Source organism: Cryptomeria japonica, chromosome 1 (assembly GCF_030272615.1).
Source record: "Cryptomeria japonica chromosome 1, Sugi_1.0, whole genome shotgun sequence".
Lineage (NCBI taxonomy): Eukaryota > Viridiplantae > Streptophyta > Pinopsida > Cupressales > Cupressaceae > Cryptomeria > Cryptomeria japonica.
In genome coordinates this window covers 628,716,206-628,736,118 of record NC_081405.1, presented here as the reverse complement: position 1 = coordinate 628,736,118, position 19,913 = coordinate 628,716,206, and the positions used below count along the sequence as shown (strand labels likewise).

General features: G+C 37.9%; 1 protein-coding gene across 1 annotated transcript in view; it reads left to right on the top strand.

Annotated features, from left to right (window-relative positions):
* Positions 1–18,304, top strand: part of LOC131042441 (methionine aminopeptidase 1B, chloroplastic) — a 265,674-nt gene extending 247,370 nt beyond the window's left edge. Inside the window, exon 10 of the mRNA XM_057975714.2 lies at positions 17,668–18,304. Within this exon, the coding sequence (XP_057831697.1) occupies positions 17,668–17,813 (146 nt within the window). The 3' untranslated portion in view covers positions 17,814–18,304. The remainder of the gene's footprint in view (positions 1–17,667) is intronic.
* The last annotated feature ends 1,609 nt before the right edge of the window (positions 18,305–19,913 follow it).

The following is a 19,913-nucleotide window of genomic DNA, read 5'->3' as shown; positions in this document are numbered from 1 at the left end:
GGAGAGGAGTGAGAAAAGTGTTTCCTTGCCTTGCGAGGTGGATTGAAGTTGAAATGATGAAAAAAATGAGCTACAAACAAGAAATTCGCTCCTGACCCTTCCAAAGGGTCCAGAGCGAAAAACACTAAAACCATCCTTTTCTCCAAATTTTGTGCTAAGTCAAGCCTGGACTAGGGTGAGAAAAGCTATTTGGAATGCCTTGGAAAGATGTTTGACCTTCAAAAATGTGAATTTTGAGCTAAAGTTGGAATTTCGCTCCTGACCCTTCCAAAGGGTCCAGGGCGAAATTCTTATAGGGTCTATTCCTGGAGAAAATCTTGGGCAAGTTTCATGTTAATATCTTTTTGTTGATGATTTAAGTTGAAAATGCTATGTTGAAATGAATTTATCATGTGTCGTTAATCATCTTTTGGTTTGTTTTGGCAGATGAAAGAAGACCAGGCCAGGCCAACCCAGCATCAACAAGGACGACCTTCTCCAGCCCAGCATCAACAAGGACGACCTTCTCCAGCCCAACATCATCAAGGACGACCTCTTCCAGTCCAACATTTGAAGGAAAGACAAGGTGGCATCCCAGTCATCACTCCTCTAGTCGGGTTGGTCCACTTCAGCATGTCCAGATTCAATGTACCTGACTCATCAAAGATGGCACTAACTTCGATGTACCTACCCCGGCTATCCATTGGTCGAATATTCCAGAGAAGACGTGTCCAAATAATGCAATTATTTCATTGGTCAGAATTAAGTTTGTTGTAACAAACCCTAATTAGGGTTTCATTGTAAAATCTTGGCCATTGATCTCAAATTGATCTAAGCCATTGAATTGTATTGTGGGCACTATATAAGACTTGGCTCCTCATTTGTAAAGGCTGATAGTTAGTCGGTAGTTAGAAGGTGAATAGTTAGAAATAGTGAATAGTTAGTTGATAGAATAACAATTGAAGTAGAATAGAAAGAGAAGGCAAAGATTGTTGCCAGGATGTTGTTGTAAAAGACTTGTAAAACTTCATTGAAGAAATGGTGAAATCTATGGGTCGATTCAACAATTTGCATGGTCTCTATACTTCTCATATTTGATTTCATGTTATTAGATGAGTGGAAGAAATGTGTTGGATTGATGGTGAAATTCGTATATCCATACTACTAGCAGTTTGTTGATTGCAGACTTGCCTTGTGTAGTCAACTGGAATCATTCAGTTTAAGCTTAACTTCAATTGTCGCTTCTTCACTGGTATGCATCAGCCTGATGGTGTCTATGCTTGTAGCGATGATCTGAACATCATAAAAGTTTTCCTCCGAAGATTGCACTAACCTTGTGGAGATGGTCCTGGGATGTCAAAACAAGACTTAGTTAGAATTTCATCAAAGATCATTCATTGCTCCTACATTCTTAGTGTCAGAATTAGATCCTTTCCTTGCCCTCATCCTTTTTCCTTTTTTTCAAAAAAATCTAGGCTAGTGAAATCTTGTGTTCCAGCAATGTTCAAAGCAAATCAGACGTTTAGTCATCAAGTGTAAGTCCCCTTGTGATTCCAGCAAAATCGCATCATACCACAAAGAGCTTACCCACGAGTAGAGAACCTACATACAAGAACCTTGGAGTTGCCTTGACTGATCCTTCGGCGAGATCTTCAGCAGTCGGGAGACTTTACTCAAGAGAGGATAAGGTACCTTTAGGTATTTTATTCTGTGTTTGGTCGTGTACAAAATACACATCAACAGGTCTTTATTCCGAATCCTTTTAGATGTTCATGAGTTGCCTCTCATGGAACATCTTTTTTCTACTTGGGGTGTTTGATGCAAGAGCATCCCCAGTCGATGAGCAATCTTGCATCAACCAAAAATATTTCCTTTCAGTTTTGTTCTTGTATAGTTCTTTATGCAGTTTTCTGTGTTCTTACCGGTTGGTACCAGTAGTTGCTTGCTTTTCGTGGCAAATCTTATTTTCGGTTTCTAGGCTGGTTCATGTGCTTATTTCCAAATTTTCAGTTCATTTGGGTTCTTTTCTGATCAATTATCGCTTCCTGTTGACTGTTTTTGGTTCTGGGACAATTTTTGTGCTTACCGGTTGGTTTTCCTTCATTACCGACGCGATTCTTGGCGTGTGGATCTGTTTTGGGTTTTGTCCGATGTTCTTTGGCGTGTGGCCGATCTTCCTGTTGAACCACACCTCTTGGTTGTTATTTTCCGAAAAGATCTCTCTAATTCTTAGGGCCGACCTAGTTACACGTTTCATTTTCTTGCATTGGTAAATGTAATCTCATGAGGCCAACCCGGATATGTTCCGGTGGGTATATATATGATATTATGTAATCATTGGTAGGGGCAGGGGAAGTAGAATTGAGATTCGCATTTAGTGATCCGATTGATTCTTAGAGTCCCGTTGGATTGTATCTGGCTGATAGCCTGCATGTAACCGGTTAACTACCGGATGTTCTTTGATGATTATATGATGATAACCGGATGGTTGCCGAAAGTTCTAAAGCAATCATATGATCTGTTTATGTAATCTTGTTATGTTTTCTTATTGCTTTCGTTGTGTTACTCTTGCTGCACAAGCTGGTTGATTCTCTTTGAGGGTTTTACCGGTTATGGCTGCATCACAAAAGGATGTAAAACAAAACAGATGAGACAAAAGCAGGTAAGACAAGTATTTTAAAGGCAGCGACTCATTATTTGAAGACTAAGATTAATAGATGAAACGCAGCGATTCTCTTTAAGTGAGTTTTGTTAAAAATAAAATTCTAGCAAAGAGTGGTAACTAAAAGACATGATCATTGGAAATAAACAAATATAAACGAAATGGCAGCAGCTGTATGGAAAGGGTGTGACCCTTTCAACATAAAAGATTTAAACAGTGAACCATTTCATAAAGTGAAAAAATAAAGGGAAAAATATCATATCGACACCTAAAGGTCTGCATCTGAAAATATAAGATGATCATTGTAAGAAGAATAGAAGAGTGGTATGAGCTGTAAATTATAGAGGGAAAGACTCCTCTGATATGATTTATTTCAGACTTAAGGTGATATTGAAGACTCTAATATAGCGAATGGAGAAGAGCATAGTATGAAGAATTAATGAACTATTAAAAGCAAATCTGAAGAAGAAACTGGAGCAGATTGTTGAAGAAAGTAGTATGCCTATTTTATGGCAGAATTGAGGAAGAATTAATGCAGATTTGTGATCATACCTGGAGCAGATTTGAAGGCAGGTTTGTAATCAGACTTGCAGCAGACTTGAGGGCAGATTTGTGAGAAGTTTTCATTGCAGATCTGAGATTAATTAGAAACGAATAAGTACATCATAAGGTGTGCAGATTAGGATCATCCATGATCCTTGGTAAGGTGGAATATTGAATGAGGGGTTGGTGCCTCTACAAGTTGTAAAACTATCTTTCATATAAAGCAATTTTTATTGTTGTGGTTTTCTCCCTATATAGAGTTTCCATGTATATGTTGTGTACTTGTCTTCTTTGCATTTGAGTTGTTGCATTCTTTTTTTAATAAAGTAAAAAATTGAAAAAGTGTGTCATACAAATTCACACCCCCCCCCCCTCTCTTAGTATAAATTTGGCCCTAACAATTGGTATTAGAGCAGGCCTTTCAAACTAGTCTAACCAACTAGAAGGAAGATCATAATAACACCCATCGCAAAATCTAATGGACATGCAGCAGGGAAGAAAGCATATGAGAACAATGCAAAAGCAAAAAATGCAATTTTGTGTGGACTAAGTGAACCAGAACTTGTAAAAGTGATGCACTGTCAATCAACAAAGGAAGTTTGGGATAAATTGAAAAACATCTATGATGGAGACACTAAGGTGAAAAAGGCAAAACTTCAAAGTCATAGAAGAGAATTTGAAAGCCTCAAAATGCTGGATAAGACCTTGGAGTAGGTATCAAGGTTTTACTTTTGGCCTAAGATGCAAGCAGAAGTAAGAAGGTTTGTTGAGAATTGTCATATTTGTCAAAGGGCAAAAGGTGTTTCAACTAATGCTGGATTATATCAGCCTTTACCGATTCCTACTAGGCCTTGGGAAAGCCTTAGTATGGATTTTGTACTTGGTTTGCCCAAAACTCCTAGGGGATTTGATAGTGTCTTTGTAATTGTTGATAGGTTCAGTAAGATGGCTCATTTTGTGCCATATAAATGCACAAATGATGCATCTCATATTGCAGGTCTGTTTTTCAAAGAGGTTGTAAGGATACATGGTTTACCTCTCAATATTGTCACTGATAGAGACTCCAAGTTTGTGGGTCATTTTTGGAGGACTCTCTGGAAAAAATTAGGTACCAATCTGTCATTTTCTTCAGCATACCACCCTCAGACTGATGGACAAACTGAGGTGGTTAATAGATCTCTTGGCAATCTCCGTAGATGCCTTACCAAGCAGCATGGACAAGGTTGGGACTTGGTGATTGGACAAGATGAATATGCATACAATGATTCAGTCAATAAGAGTATAGGGAGGAGTCCATTTGAGGTTGTGTATGGCTTACATCCTAGAGGGATACTTGAACTTAGAGATCTTGGAGGCATGGACAAAAGGAGTGCCCAAGGTGCAGACTTTGCCATTACTATGAAGGAGATTCATGATCAAATTAAACTTTCATTTCAACAAAGTGCTGATAAGTACAAACTCAGAGTAGATGTTAAGAGATGTTCAGCTCAAGGTAGGGGATTTGGTGATGGCCTACCTACGGAAAGAGAGACTACCCAAGGGCCAACCCTCCAAACTACTCATGAAGAAAATAGGTCCTCTCCGGGTGGTTCACAAATTTGGCAACAATGCATATGAAGTTGAACTTCCACCAGATTTGGGAATATCTCCCATCTTCAATGTGTGTGATCTAACAACTTTCAAGGGGTCTTTGACTGATGCAGCATCTGATTCATCTCTTGTGGAGGAGGATGTAGATTGGGTGAAGGATCTTCCACCTAGCAAGCCATTGGAATTGGAGTGCATTCTTGACTCCAAGGTGATCAAACAAACTAGAAAAGGAGTGTACAAGGACTACTTGGTCAAATGGAAGGGGCTTCCTGAATCTGAAGCTACATGGATGTTGATATCATCAACCATGGAACCACAATCACCTGGTTGGCAACTCAAGGGACTTGAGTTTTCCTGTCTCGGGGAGTATGGTGCAAGGGCACAAGGAGACATGTTAATTTATTTGTGTGTTGTTCTAGGGTGATGTGTTGTGGTAGGATGTGTGTTGATCCATGTTGATCCATGGTGGTCCCAAGACAATATAATAAGCCATAAGGCTCCAAAAGGTGTCAATTTGGTCCAAAGCCTTATATGGGCATTTTAGTTGTGTTTTTGGTGTTTAGGAGTCTTAGATGTGTTGTGTGTTCATTCTTGGCCTTTTGGTGTGAAGGCAAGAGCAAGATTGTAATAACGGTCAAAAGTTGCAATGTTGTCATGAGCAACTTTGACAATTATTTGCATTTTTTGCTACCCAACGGTTAGTTAGTTGAATGTACATGTTGGGGGTGGTTGGAGGAGTTCCTTGGCATGATATAAGCCCGAGGAACGATGCCAATAGGTCAGGAGAAGCTGGTAATGAAATTCTTGTTTCCAAACCAATCAAAAACTGCATTTTTTCCCATTTTCCTTGAGTTTTCTGCACTTGTACGGATTTGTACGGACGGTAGGTATGAATTGAGATCAAGATAAGTTGAGGCTGTGAATCACCTTTCATTTGATGTTGGAGTGAGGTCTTGAAGCGTTTTGGTTTGAGAGTTAGAGTAAATTCCTTGTTGCTGGCCTGAGAAACCCTTAAAATTAGGGTTTTAATGCTAGAAGGGGCGCAATTCAACATTCCATCTTGGGAATGGCCTGAAACCTTGGGGAATGTTGAATTGCCTTGTATACTAAATGTTCCAAGTGGTTTGGGAGGCAGGAAGTGTCATTTGATATTTTTAAGATGAAGCCCTAGGCTTGACATCTACTATGTGGCAAGCCTGTGCAACAGAAGAAGTGGGTGAAACCCTTGAGCAGCGGATTGAAGGGTGTGAGAACTTGGCATGGTAGGGACCCTTGAGCATGTACAAACCCTAGACAAGTGCCCATTCTTCCTTCTGATATGATTGGTGAAGACTTTTGGTGTCAAATCTCCAATACCGGCTAGATAGGCCAAATTGGGGGTAGTGTGGACAGACTTCTTAAACTCAAAACCCAGATGCCAAAGTGTGTGTTGGTTGAAAATTTTGTACACTTGGGGAAATATACAAAATTGTGGTTTCAACCACAACACACGAGTAAAAACTCTCCTAATTAAGGGAAGGCTCCCCCTATCTAACTACAACTTGGAAAGTAAAATGGGATGGGACAACAATCTTTCTTCTTTTTTCAAGAAAGACAATATCCTTTTCTCTTCACAGAAAAGGATAGCGATTGAATAACAACAGTAACCACTCTAAAGTGAAATAAGAGAAAGGAAATGAAGTTTCCTGAAAGCGCAAAGACTTCCGTCACTTCCTTCGGGACGAGACAGCAATATCAAGCTCAAAGACTTAACTATTGGAAGTCCTATCTACCCTTTTCTATACTAAATTTTACAATGAATAAACGACAACAGCTCAAAGACTGGAATAATTTATTCTTTTAACACAGACAAGAACTAATGCAAGCTCAAAGACTTGCTGCTATTTCTTATCAAACAGTAACTTTTCCTCAAGAATAGACACAAGCTCAAAGACTTGCTGCTCCTTCTAGAGATTTTCCTATTTTAATTAATCTTCTCTACTTGCAGCTCAAAGACTTCAAATCAGATTGGACTAAGTTCCTTTAGAAACACTTTGCATAGAAGATATAAAAAGATTCAAACTCAAACATGTAGCTCAAAGACTCAAAACTTGAGTAATCCTTCTTTATTATTCTTCAAAAACTTTCAATCCACATACATAAGCTCAAAGACTTCTTGCTGTAAATTTGGCAGAGTTTTTGCTTGCTTTCCAAAAGATAAAGATTACAAAGGACCCTCTCTTCTATTTATAGGAGAGGAGCCTTGAGAAAAAGGTGGGAGGATCCTAACTAACTTGAGAAATTCCCTCAACCACCAAGACCTATTCAACAACTAATTATGACTTCATTAACTAACTAAGACTTATTCTAACTACAGTCCTAATCGGACACAACTTGTAGTTGCCTTACCAGTAATTACAAAAATGCAAGTGATGACAACTTGCAATTACAAAAATGCAAGTGATGACAACTTGCCGAAAGGGAAACTACAATTCTGAAATTACAATTTTTAAAAATTTACAAGTGTTAAAAACACTTAAGTTGCCACTCTTGAAGATACGAACAAATCGAACTTCTGAATAACTTTCTGCAATTCATCAGGATCTGGTTCATGAGTGTTCATAGCCACCACCCTAGTTTTTACGATGACATCATGGCATTGGCATAGCGTGGAATTCCCTTTTTCCAATGCTGACCGGATTTCCTGCAACTCAGTTTGATACTTAATCAATATTTGAATGGAAGCGACTGAGAATTGCTGACTTCTCCATTCATCATGAATCTTGAGTTGCAGGTCTGCAAGAACTTCTTCCTCGGGCAGCAGCTCATCATTCTGATTTAAAATGTCGCAGGATGCCTTTTTGCAATGGGAGGTTACATCTTGAAAGACTGCTTCACGCAACTTTAAGGTTTCATCAATTTCTTCAATGAGTGATTTGAGAACAAGAGATTTGTTCTCCAGGAGTTCCTCATATTCAATGTACGTGACTCTGGAAGGAATCACATCATGCCCCTGGAGAACGCCCAACTGACATTGAGGCATCTTTCGCCAAGAAACTAAATTTCCCTCAACCTTCTCCAAATTTAGCTTGAAAGCAACCAAGATCTGATTCAACTTATCTTCAATGATCTCCAATTTAACCATCATTTCAAATACCTGTTTTATGACTTGTGAACATAAGTCATGCAGTTGATCAACCCAGGTGTCTAAGGCTTGAACCTTTTGGGCGGCTCTCTCGATACCTTGGATTGGTTCACTGACCCTGGAAGAAATAGGTACTTGGCCTTCTCCACTTGAAGGTTGAGTAATACTTTGGATAGCTGCCACGAGTCTTTGATTCTCTACTTCTAGTTGATCTTTTCTTGGTCAACACCTCATCATATCGTTGTACCAATGTAGCCACTGTTTGTTGAGCATCGTGCTTGACAACCTCATGAGTCTGCTTACCCAGTTGAACTTTGGTGATCCGATAATCAGCTGCTTGCATTTCTTCAACTGGTTTATCTGATATTGGTTCAGCAATCTCTGCCACTCTCATCCGGTTTTCATCAACGATCACCCTTGAAACTGTCTTTGCCTTCTTAACAGCTTTAGGTTTTGATTGTTTCAACTGTTGGTAGTCGAAGGGATCAGGTGAGATCACCTGCTTCTTCCTCTTTGCAGTGAAGGAACTGAGCCATGGAGGTAAAGCCATTAACTCTGATTCTGGGATAGAGGGAGAAGCAGTTTCTGTTTGAATAACAGTGGTGACCTTGGGAGAAGTGTCCATCTGGATAGCCACCATAGTCTGCTGAGTGACGACAGGATGTGATGAAGATGTCATGAACTCATCAAAATAGGTCATAGAAGTATCAATATCAGACACAGGTACATATGAAGGATCTTTCGAAAAGATATTCAACAAATTTTCCTGAGGATGGCCTTGAGATGGTTCTGCTGCTGAAAGTGGGAGGACGTTCTGTGGAGATTCCGAAACTGAAGGGGCAGATTGAGAGCTCACATCTATCACAGGAGGAAACATGGGTACCTCAATAGGAAATGAAGAAAGAGAATTATGTGGAGACTCTGTAGAAAGTGACTGAGGAGCATTATCAGATTGAGTTTCTTCCTCTGAAGCTTCAGGATCAATCACATGAATTTCCAATTGTGGCTTCTCCTTGCCTTGAACTGTTATTTCCTGGGGAGGAAGCACCATTGCACGGCTGACTCGCAATTTAATCCTCGTACTAGAAGAGGATGCACCTTCTTTGTTGTCTAGTTGAATTTCAGACTTCCGCCCAAGAGGACCTGTAGAATCATCTTCTTTCCCCACCTTAATCTTAATGAGTTTGACACCATTATTCTTAAGCCAGATATTGGTATTGGCAAGAACTGACTGAAATCTATCCAAGATAGAAGTGCCTTCCTTGTGAGACCAGTGGATAGAAGGAAGCGGAGCCTCATCAACATTCTGATTGACAAACTCAGGATCAAGAACGTTACCATCATCAATCATACCTTGTGGCATGTTCGCGAGGTTTAGATCCACAATCTGTTCTGCAGTGAGTCGGCAGTAATCCATCTTGCGAATCTCCTTTTCGGTACGAAGGTCAGCCCAGATATCTTCTATCTGGTGTACATGGATGAAGGTCTTCTTGATCTTCTCTTTCATGCCTTGGTAATCGAAATCAGCTCTAGGTTTGAATCTTTTGAGTCTGACTTCCTGCAACTCAGTCTGCATAGCCCTGGCCTTGATTGAAGTCATTAGAGAATATTGACCAATCTTCAATGGGTTGTTGGAAGAAATACCCATGCCAACCTTGTGCTTAATTGACTGGTGTGTATGCACAGCCATGATCTGCCTTCCCAATTCCATGAGAATAATCTTATCTGTTGGGTACCATGGTAGCATGTAAGGCTGCCCGCCATAACACCCTACTCTCATGTAGGTAAAGTTGGAAATTGGAGAAACAAACAACCATATTCTTTCACCTTTTCCCATGCTTCATCTGAGACTCTTTTGTTCTTCAGGTTCTTGTCAAATTGACACAAATAATGACCAAAGAAAGCATCCTGAACCCTTCTGAAATGAGACCTACTTGATCTTAGAGGCAATTGATCATAGTATTCCCAAACCGGTACAAGCATGCGGTCACCCTTGGTGGAAAGACATGGGAAATGTCTAAGTGACGCAGCAATATACACGAGATATGAATTCATGTAGAAGGTGAAGGTAGTAGGGACGACTGCAAGTTGCTCACACAAAGCATCACTGATGATTTCACCCCAACAGATGTGCTGAGACTGCCTTACTAACATAATAAATTGGTACATCCAAGGTTCAAAAACATTGGAATGCTCCAATCCCATCATACGGCTAAGAAGAGTAATAGTATCACCAATCTCATTCTTGAAATCAGACCGATATAACTTTGCCCATCTGGTAAGCACAGTGCGAGGTTCATGAATCCATTTGTTGATGACGCTTACAGTCTTTCTCCCTTTTGGCAAAGTATTTAGCTGCACTTTGCTTGGAGATCTCTATATAAATGGTTTCGGAAGGTATTTTGAAGACCCTCTCTATAGCTTCTGCATCCAGGCGAATGATCACTTCCCCATGACTCGTGACTTCTTGTCAAAATGATGAGCACATGCTAGAATAAATTTTGGTTCTAGGGCAGCAACTGGAAAGGATGCCGCATGATGGATATGGCTGTCCAGCAACCGTTGCATATCCCCCTCCTTCGGATCTTCAATCCTTTGTATGAATTCAGACATGTCAACATGCCCTATCTCAGTATCCTTGATATGATCAAGGGAGGAGGAGATCTGTGACTGCGGAACTTCATTCTAGTATTTATCATACCTGTATTTCATCTTTTTTGGAGTGGGAGATGATGATACATCTATCATCTGGAAACAACCGGGAATGCTGCAATGTAAATCCAAGAGTATCAAGGCAATATCAAAGTCAGTATCTTTAGACATTTTCACTCCAAATGAGAAAGTTCAACTTTCGTATTTTGGCTTTGTGAGAGGAGATATAAGAGGTGGAAAAATAAGCTTTTGACTTATTTCGGGTTTTGAAACATGTTTCGCAAGTACACAAGAGGGAAGTACAAACGTGCAATCGGATTTTAAATTCCGAATGCAATTATACTTGCGAAACACGAAGCATGATTGAATGGAAGGAGAATGAATTTTCAGTTTGGAAGTGGGAAGAACACATTTGCAATTGGTTTTCTAAATCCAAATGCAAACTTATTTACAAACTGAAAATCAAAGGAATGGACGGAAAAAGATATTTAGGCATGCGGGAAATGACGAAGATGATGAGTACGGATGAGGGAATTGGAAGTGGATAGGTAAAAATGAATTTCGGGAAGATCACTTGGAACTTTGTCATGCCAAAATGGGAAGGACTTTCAACTTGCAATCCGGATTTCAAAACCCGAAATTGGGAAGAACTTGATTTTTCCGTCATTGAAACTTGATTTTTGGACTAAAGAAGGTTAAGTCTTTGTCCAAAAAGGGAGGAACGCATCTTGAGGTAGAACTTTTCATACTTGCAAATTTCTTTGCAAATTGGGAAGATTGCAAATTGGGAAGAACACATTTGGAAGAACACATTTTTTCTTGTTTTGAAACTTGATCTTTTGGATCAAAGAAGGTTAAGTCTTTGTCCAAAAAGGGAAGAACACATATTTTCCTCTTACTTGCAATCGGGTTTCTAAAACCCGAATGCAAGTAAAGAAGGAAAATTTTCAATGGGGAAGAACAACTTTTACTTTACAAATTTCTTTGTAAAATGGGGAATTTCCTCTCATAAACCCAATATGAACATGAACGAAAACAAAACTTAAACAAGGAAATTGCAAGGAAAGAAACAAGAAAGAAATACAAAAATAAAAACTACCTTGCAAAGATGAGGAGGGATCCAAGCTTGTAGAGTCAACCAAACATAGAAGACGAAACCCTTTAAATAGAAATTAAACAAAGGAAGAAACTTAGCCACGCATGGTGACCAAAGAAAAACTGATTCGCTATAAAAACGCCATGAAAAATGCCAAGGAAGTAGTTCAAAAACGATTTGATTCATTATTACATACAAGAGAAAGCAAAAATGATTTAGAATTGAAAGCATACCTTGAATGAAAAAGGTGCGAAACTTGCAAAAAATGTGACTGGTTTTTAGGGCGTTTTTGCAAATCGATTCCCCAAAATGCGCACAAAATGGTTTGAATACAGCTTGAAATCCAACGCATTTATGATTAAATCAAAAACGCCTTAGGAAAGAGCAGATTCGAACCTCCAAACCGTGGCAAATGGCACAAATGCATGATTCAGAAAAAAAAACGTTGAAGACGACAAATGGCGAAAATCAGTTTGATAGATGCATAGAACAAGGGTTTGAATCCTTCAAACTTGCAGCAAATCCGCCTTTGGAAGGAATCCCTATCTTTCTTCCAAAAAATTCGAACCCAAATCAATTTGCAAAGGCATGGGAGAAATTTCGGGTTTTAGAAATGGAAATACAAGTTTTAAAAATGTTCATATTTTTGCCTCTAAGGCAAATTTCGGGTTTTAGAAAAGAAAATACAAGTAAAATTACTTGTAATAGGGAAATAGAATTCCCTTTACAAGTGATTTTACTTAAAACATGTAAAGGGATTTTAAAATCCCATTTACAAGTTCTATTTAAAAATAAAAAATAACTTTAAGTCATAAAAACATGTAAAGGGGTTTTAAAAACCCATTTACAAGTTTTACAAAACACTTAAGTCATTCTACTAGTAAAGGGGGTTTTAAAACCCTTTTTACCAGTTTCCAAAAACTTGTAATTGGAGAAAAATTCCCCTACAAGACCAAAAGCTTCAAGGGGGTTTTGAAAAACAAATTACCAGTTACTGGTAATTATCGAAAAATTCCCCTACATTGAAGCAAAAACATAGCAAACGGACTCGAAATGCGACGAAATTCAAAACGTAGCTTGGGGATGGGTCAACAATCGATCCAGTCCAAGGATGGGACAAATTTCTACCTCGGGAAGCGTGCCATAGAGTAAAATTTTTCATTTTTTAATAAAAATTTCCATGTGATAGTCCAATTTTTGAAATCAAAAATTGAGGACAACAGTGTGAAGTTTCTAAGGGCATCCAAAAGGGTATCCAAATCTGCAATTTGTTCCAGGGGTTGTTAAGGGAGATTGGAAGTGATTGAGTGAAAACCCAAATAGGAGGCCTAATTGCTTGTAGCCCTTACTAGGTCTCAAAAGGGTAAACTATATTGGGGGTCTTGTAGAATCTGTTCAAGAGGTCCAAGTCAATGCAAATGCCATGTCTCACATAGTTTTTCATCCACAAATTTCATACTTCACCACTTGAGCAAAAGATCCTATAAGCTAAGGGTTTGGGGTTGTTAGGTGTTCTTGGTTGGAGGGGTTGAGACCATAGGAGTAGAAGACTCCTTGTCAATTTGAAGTTGTCTTATTGTGAGTGATCCTTGGGAAGGATATTAAGCCTTGGGAAGGCTGAAGACAATACGCCATTGGATGGTGTCTATTGAAAACCCTTTGAAGGGTGAAAACAATCAAGTTGTGTACAACACCAAACCCTCTGCATCACCATTGATGTCAAAGGGGGAGAAGATTAGAGCACGTGGGAGCATTGTGTAAAGATCACTACCTTGATGGAATTGAAGAGTTGCCATCAATGACAAAGGGGGAGATTGTTGAGATATTGTCATTGATGGTCAAGCAAGAGAGAATATCACATATATGCCCAAGATTGTACTTCTGCATCAGTTAATCATGAGACTTCCATTTTGGACTTAATGATAAGAAGTCTTGAATTACAGTTACATAGATTAAAAGATGATTACTAAAACAGTAATTAATATACAGCAAAGGTGGCAATTTGTCTTTGCAAATAATATTCACCAGAAGGCAGCAATGTATCAATGATAAGAAAGATACGATTTGCAGAGAATTTAATTAGTTTGTGTTGGTCAAAAGACAGATCAGAAGTTCAAGTCAGCGATACACATTACTTCATGAAAAGGTGTCATTAGAAGACAAAAACAGAATAAGACAAAACTAGAAAAGCCAAAATAAGAATAAGACAAAATTTGTCTCGTCTGATTTGCATAAAAGCAGCGATCAAAGGAAACTCTCCAAAAGGTGCAATCTACTAAAGATCATTCTAAAAAGACAAAAGCATGTAAAACAAAACAGATAAGACAAGTAGTTTAAAGGCAGCGATTCATTATTTGAAGGCTAAGATTAATAGACGAAAGGCAGCGATTCTCTTTAAGGGAGGGAGTTTTGTTAAAAATAAAATACTCTAACAAAAAGACACGATCATTGGAAATAAACAAATATAGACTAAAGGGCAGCAGCTGTATGGAAAGGGTGTGAACCTTTCAACATAAAAGATATAAAGAGTGAACCATTTCATGAAGTGAAAAAAAAATGTGGTGAAAAAATAAAGGGAAAAATATCATATCTGTACCTACAGATCTGCATCTGAAAATATAAGATGATCATTGTAAGAAGAATAGAAGAGTGGTGTGAGGCATAAATTATAGAGGGAAAGACTCCCTTGATCTGATTTTTTTGAACTTGAGGAGATATTGAAGACTCCAATATAGTGAATGGAGAAGAGCATAGTATGAAGAATTAATGATCTATTAAAAGCAAATCTGAAGAAGAAACTGGAGCAGATTCTTGAAGAAAGTAGTATGCTTATTTTATGGCAGAATTGAGGAAGAATTAAGGCAGATTTGTGATCAGACCTGGAGAAGATTTGAAGGCAGGTTTGTAATCAGACTTGCAGTAGACTTGAGGGCAGATTTGTGAGGAAGTTTTCATAGCAGATCTGAGATTAATTAGAAAAGAATAAGCACAGCATAAGGTGTGCAGATTAGGATCATCCATCATCCTTGGAAAGGTGGAATATTGAATGAGGGATTGGTGCCTCTTAACTGAATGAGGGGTTTGTGCTTCTACAAGTTGTAAAACTATCTTTCATATAAAGCAATTTTTATTGTCGTGGTTTTCTCCCTATTTAGGGTTTCCACATATATGTTGTGTACTTGTGTTCTTTGCATTTGAGTTGTTGCATTCTTTGTTTAATAAAGTTTAAAATTGAAAAAATGTGTGTTATACTGATTCACCCTCCCCTCCCCTCCCCTCCTCCCCCCTCTCAATATAACTTTTCTCCTAACACTTTTTGCTCTATGAATTGCCTCATTAGGTTGACAACCCATGTGTGATTGCATAGGATCTTGCCAAGATCCTCCAATATGAGGTCAAGGCAATGAGCAACACATGGAGTCCAAAACAATGATGGGTGCCTATCCATCAATAGTCTACTTGCAGCAACATAATTTGTTGCATTATCCATAACCACTTGCACCACATTCTGCTCACTCACCTAAGCTATGACCCCCTCCAAAGCATCACAAAGAAAATCAGCATTGTTGGTGTTTCTCAAAGCATCAATAGATTTGATGAATATGATGCCACTTGAGAAAGAAACAAATATATGATTCAATAAAGCATAAATAAAAAATATGAATCACTAAATCAATGCATTTTAGGAAGTACAATCCCCTGATGAAGAAACAAGAAAATTTAGCAATGTTCTATTTTTTCTACTCATCCAACTATTGGTCATGATGATGCAACCTTTCCGCCTCCATATAAATTGTTGCTTCTCTATTGTGGCTTTCACATCAGCCACCTTTTGTGACAAAATTGGGCCTTTTTTTTCCTCATCATTAGGGGCTTTGAACCCCACCCCACAAACAGTAATGGCATGAACCGTGTTTTGCCAATGAGACCTAACACGTCACAAATGATTGAATAAAATAAGTATTGTAAAATGGAGAGTTTAAATTTGAATTCGACATACCTCTGAATATGAAAACTCAACAGACGGAGAATCAAGTTATAACTTTTCAAACAAACAAACAAAAAAGAATTACCTTGTTGCATGGAATGGAATGGTGCAATAGAACCAAAAGTCTCCAATTGCACATTTAGCTTCATCATGTTTATCTTTGTTCCAACCCATGCTCTCAAGTGACAGTTGGGATCCTAGAGTAACATGTGACAAAATATATGAATCTAATCTAGATGCATGAACTCTAGGCCCAATGCTAACACTGCCACTGCCACTGCCACTGCCACTAGCACCAGCACCAACACCAACACTAACACTACCAGCACCTGAAGATGGATGAAATGGAGGAATGGAAGAAGACTCTCCACTTCCACCAATGGCTGTCATCTCCTCTCTTTGCCTTTTTTTCTCATTTTTTTTTGTTGCTCAAAGGTTTCTAGTTGCACTTGCACTTCATGCATAACCTCAGGAGGCACAAGTGTCCATGGATTAGCATCGTGGACTAGTATATTTACAAGATGTTATTTCAATCTATCATTGTCCCCCTCATGAAGAGTTGTTTTGCAATGAAAACAAGTTACTTCTCCTTTTGGCCAGTGGTAATAATAGCATGTTTCCAGCAAGGATTCCTTTTAACTGGACTTTGGGCATTGTGATAAAGACAATTTGTAAATCTCAAGAATGCTGCAATAACATATAAATAGAAAAAAATTAACATTTGTGATTTATAATTAAACTAATATGAAAAAATGTAGAGTTCGCAACTAAAAAACTATATTTTTTCTTTACAAAAACACCTAAGGTTTGTTCAACAAAAAAATTAAACACACCTAGGGTTTTTTCTTCGATCGAATAAACTGAAATGGAAAAAGAAAGAGAAAATGTAAAAGAAAAATAAAATTTTTGCTAAAGAAAACAAAAAACCCTTCAAAATAGAAAATACAAACTTACCTCTTAAATCTTGCTTGAAATCAAGAGTGAGCTCTTTCCAATCTTTGTAGACACCTCTAGATGCACCAAAAGTAGCTACTACCCTGCGCAAATGTGATTCAACAACCGGTTTTTGTTCAAACTCCTTGTTGGTTTTCCTACACTGCAATCCAAATTTGGCTCAATATTGTCTTTTCTTCTTCTCCTTTGGGTTGAAAATGAAATGAAGTTACTTTTAGGGTGGAGGCAATTGTAAGTCAAAAAAACAAAGTTAAATTGCTGAGTTTTATTTTTTCTTTGCTTTTTAAGCCCAGCCGTGTGGCTGAGTCTAGGGCTCAGGACTTGCCGAGTGACTCGACTAGACTCCGCAAGTTCACCAAACTTCACAAGTTTGGCGAGACTTGGAGGGTGGCTTGCCTTGGGACTTGCTGAGTCTAGGCAAGTCTTGGGAAGTCTTGTAACATTAAATCTCACTGAACACCAAGGTGAGCTTATCCAACAATGTTTGAATATACACATGATACTGATCACTACTATCCATGCAGGCCTTGGATGAAATCAAACACTGTGCTGCCCATGCCACATTGCCATGTCTAAAAATACTCTCCATTCTCTTTGCTGACACCATCATAGGAGCACCATTAGACATACCTCTCAATACAACCTTCTTACCATCTACTTTGAACTTCAACTCCATTGTCTGCTGAGAGTACTTTCATGAATTGGTCTTTTCCTCACTCTCCTGATTTTGTTTCTGTAAGGGATTGCTGTTAATGTAATTACTCTTGTTTTATAATATATATCAAACCTTTCTCGGTATACACACACATTCACAGCCTGGCTTTAGACCAATTAGAGCTTCTTTACATTAAAACAAATTCAGATCCTAACACACTAAACTTTTTTAATATTAAAGGCAGCATTTTTTTAGCCATAATATTGTTTTATCCAGCTGTTTTAAAGAAAAAAATTTAGAGCCTAGTTACTTTGAATTTGATAGATATCAATTAGTTTTGAGATTATGTCATGTAATTCTGTGTAAACTCATGTATATGATAATATATCTTCTCCAGTCTTGATTGTAATTTTGCATTTTACAGAACCAATACTTGCATCAGGAAGAACTGATTGCATAGTTTGGAATGATAATTGGACTACACTTACAGCTGATGGCAGTTTGGCTGCTCAGTTTGAGCATACCTTACTGATCACAGAGAGAGGAGCAGAGATTTTGACACAATGTTGAAGATCATTACCCTATACTCTACCTTGACAAATCTTTATTTCCTCAAAAAAATTTGGTGGCTATCCACTGTGCAAGGTTTATTTATGTAATATAACCATTCAGCTATCAATAATATTCGTGTCCTTCCGCATTTTGTCAAGAGATGTGCCATTATAAACTTTTGATGATTTGATATAATAATAATAATATTCAGTCTTACATTTAAAGTTTATATGTTCACGTTCAAAGTTAATCCCCCATTTCCCTAGGAGTGAAGCACTTTCCTTGCCTACAAGCAGCCACATGTACACATGATCCCTGCACATTTGTGTGGCATTGGAAATCCTAATCTATGTGCTATTTTATTGATTTCTTTATTGTTGTGATTATTCGGTAAAAGAAAGATAAGATCTTTACCCTTCTCAAAGAAAATTCTAGACATTTGAGAGCACAATGTAGCTCTTTGATAAACTTTATCTCATAATTTGAAAGATTGCAAGGTTCTATGTTAATCCTGGTAAAGTTTTGCTCTCACATGCACCCGTTTCATGTTGCTTTTACATCCATCTAGTTTTAAATACATCTCTTGGACTATTTTGATATGATACTTTAGTTATAATTTCTAAGTTGCAAATATCTATATGTAGCTTTAAATGGGCTCATGCATGTGACTCAATGCACAAGATTGTTATCGATCTGAAATAGATAAAAAAGCATCAGATACAGGTGTAGAGATCACAACACCCTTATCCACTCTTTGGTTAATCCAAAAAGTTGACCAACAATCAAAATGAAGCAACATAACTTGGAAAAGGAATTCCTCATGATGTCAACCACCCTAGCAAGTTGTTAGGACCCAAATAAAACTTTACTCATCTAACAATTTCAACGTCTATGGGAGTGTCACCAAATAGATCCAAAAAAACTTTTTGATGACAGCCTAAATGTCACACACACCACAAGAATGCCATGAAAGATTGGCAATATCTTCTTGGATCTTAAGATGGATGTAAAGGTGAAGGTTTGCTATGACCCCAAGAGTCCATACAAAATCTTTTGAATGAATGGGTAGGACAAGAATAATTGCCATTACTTGGCAAACACTTTTACACCCTAGATGTGTTCTTTAGAAAGATATAACAAAGTAGTGTGTAGACTTGGATATTGCATTCCTTACAAATTGTTACACTATAAATTGCACTCATTTTAATGTTCATTCACGTAGTATGTCGTAGAACTCATTTTAAACACAACTTTTTTTTTTACCCGTGTCAATTTTTGTATGTTTTCATGCATTCTTTCTTGTTTTTGACCTACTCTTGGCATTTTATAACTTTTATTATTATTTTTTATGTCTTGCTGAACTCTTATGCAATTGCAGAGGTGTACCCACATTTGCAAAAGTGTTCTCAACAAAATTAAATCAATTGACTATTTAAAATGTGGAATTTCTACTAGGCTTGCTAGCCACACTCTTTTTTGGTTGATCACCTTTATTCTCCTACTAGATTTGCTTGTGACACTCTTTTTTGGTTGGTCACTTTCATTCTCAATGCATTATATGAAAAATAATTGAATGATATTGAATAATCGGATAAATTAATTATGAATATACAACTATATATAAAAGAAGCCGCGTGGAGAAAAATGGACGCAAAAACCCACGAAAAATGTGAAAAAAAAGCCATTGAACTCTACTACGCAAAAAGCATGCCCAAAAAAATCACGACAAAACAAAACATCACCGTCGCCACAAAAATGCACAAGAGGCAAAAACAAAATCACGGACCAGATGAAATTTGTCGCACGAAAACAATATCTGCCATCTCAAAAAAAACCTTTTGTGGAGATCACAGTCAACCCCAGAAAACTGACGCTTGGAAAAATTGTACTTGCACACAACCAACCCTGCGGAAAACAAAGAAAGGTCGGACGTCTCGAAAATGTTGTCCTTCAAAAAAAGCGTCAAAGCACTAAACTGCAACGCAAAATCCCAAAATCCGTAACCCTTGAATTTTCAGCCGCAAAAATCTGCAAATCTTTGAAAATATGCCCAAAAATTTTCCCCAAAAAAACTTGAACCGAATGCCCATGAACTAAAAAGAGCAACTAGATTTTTCT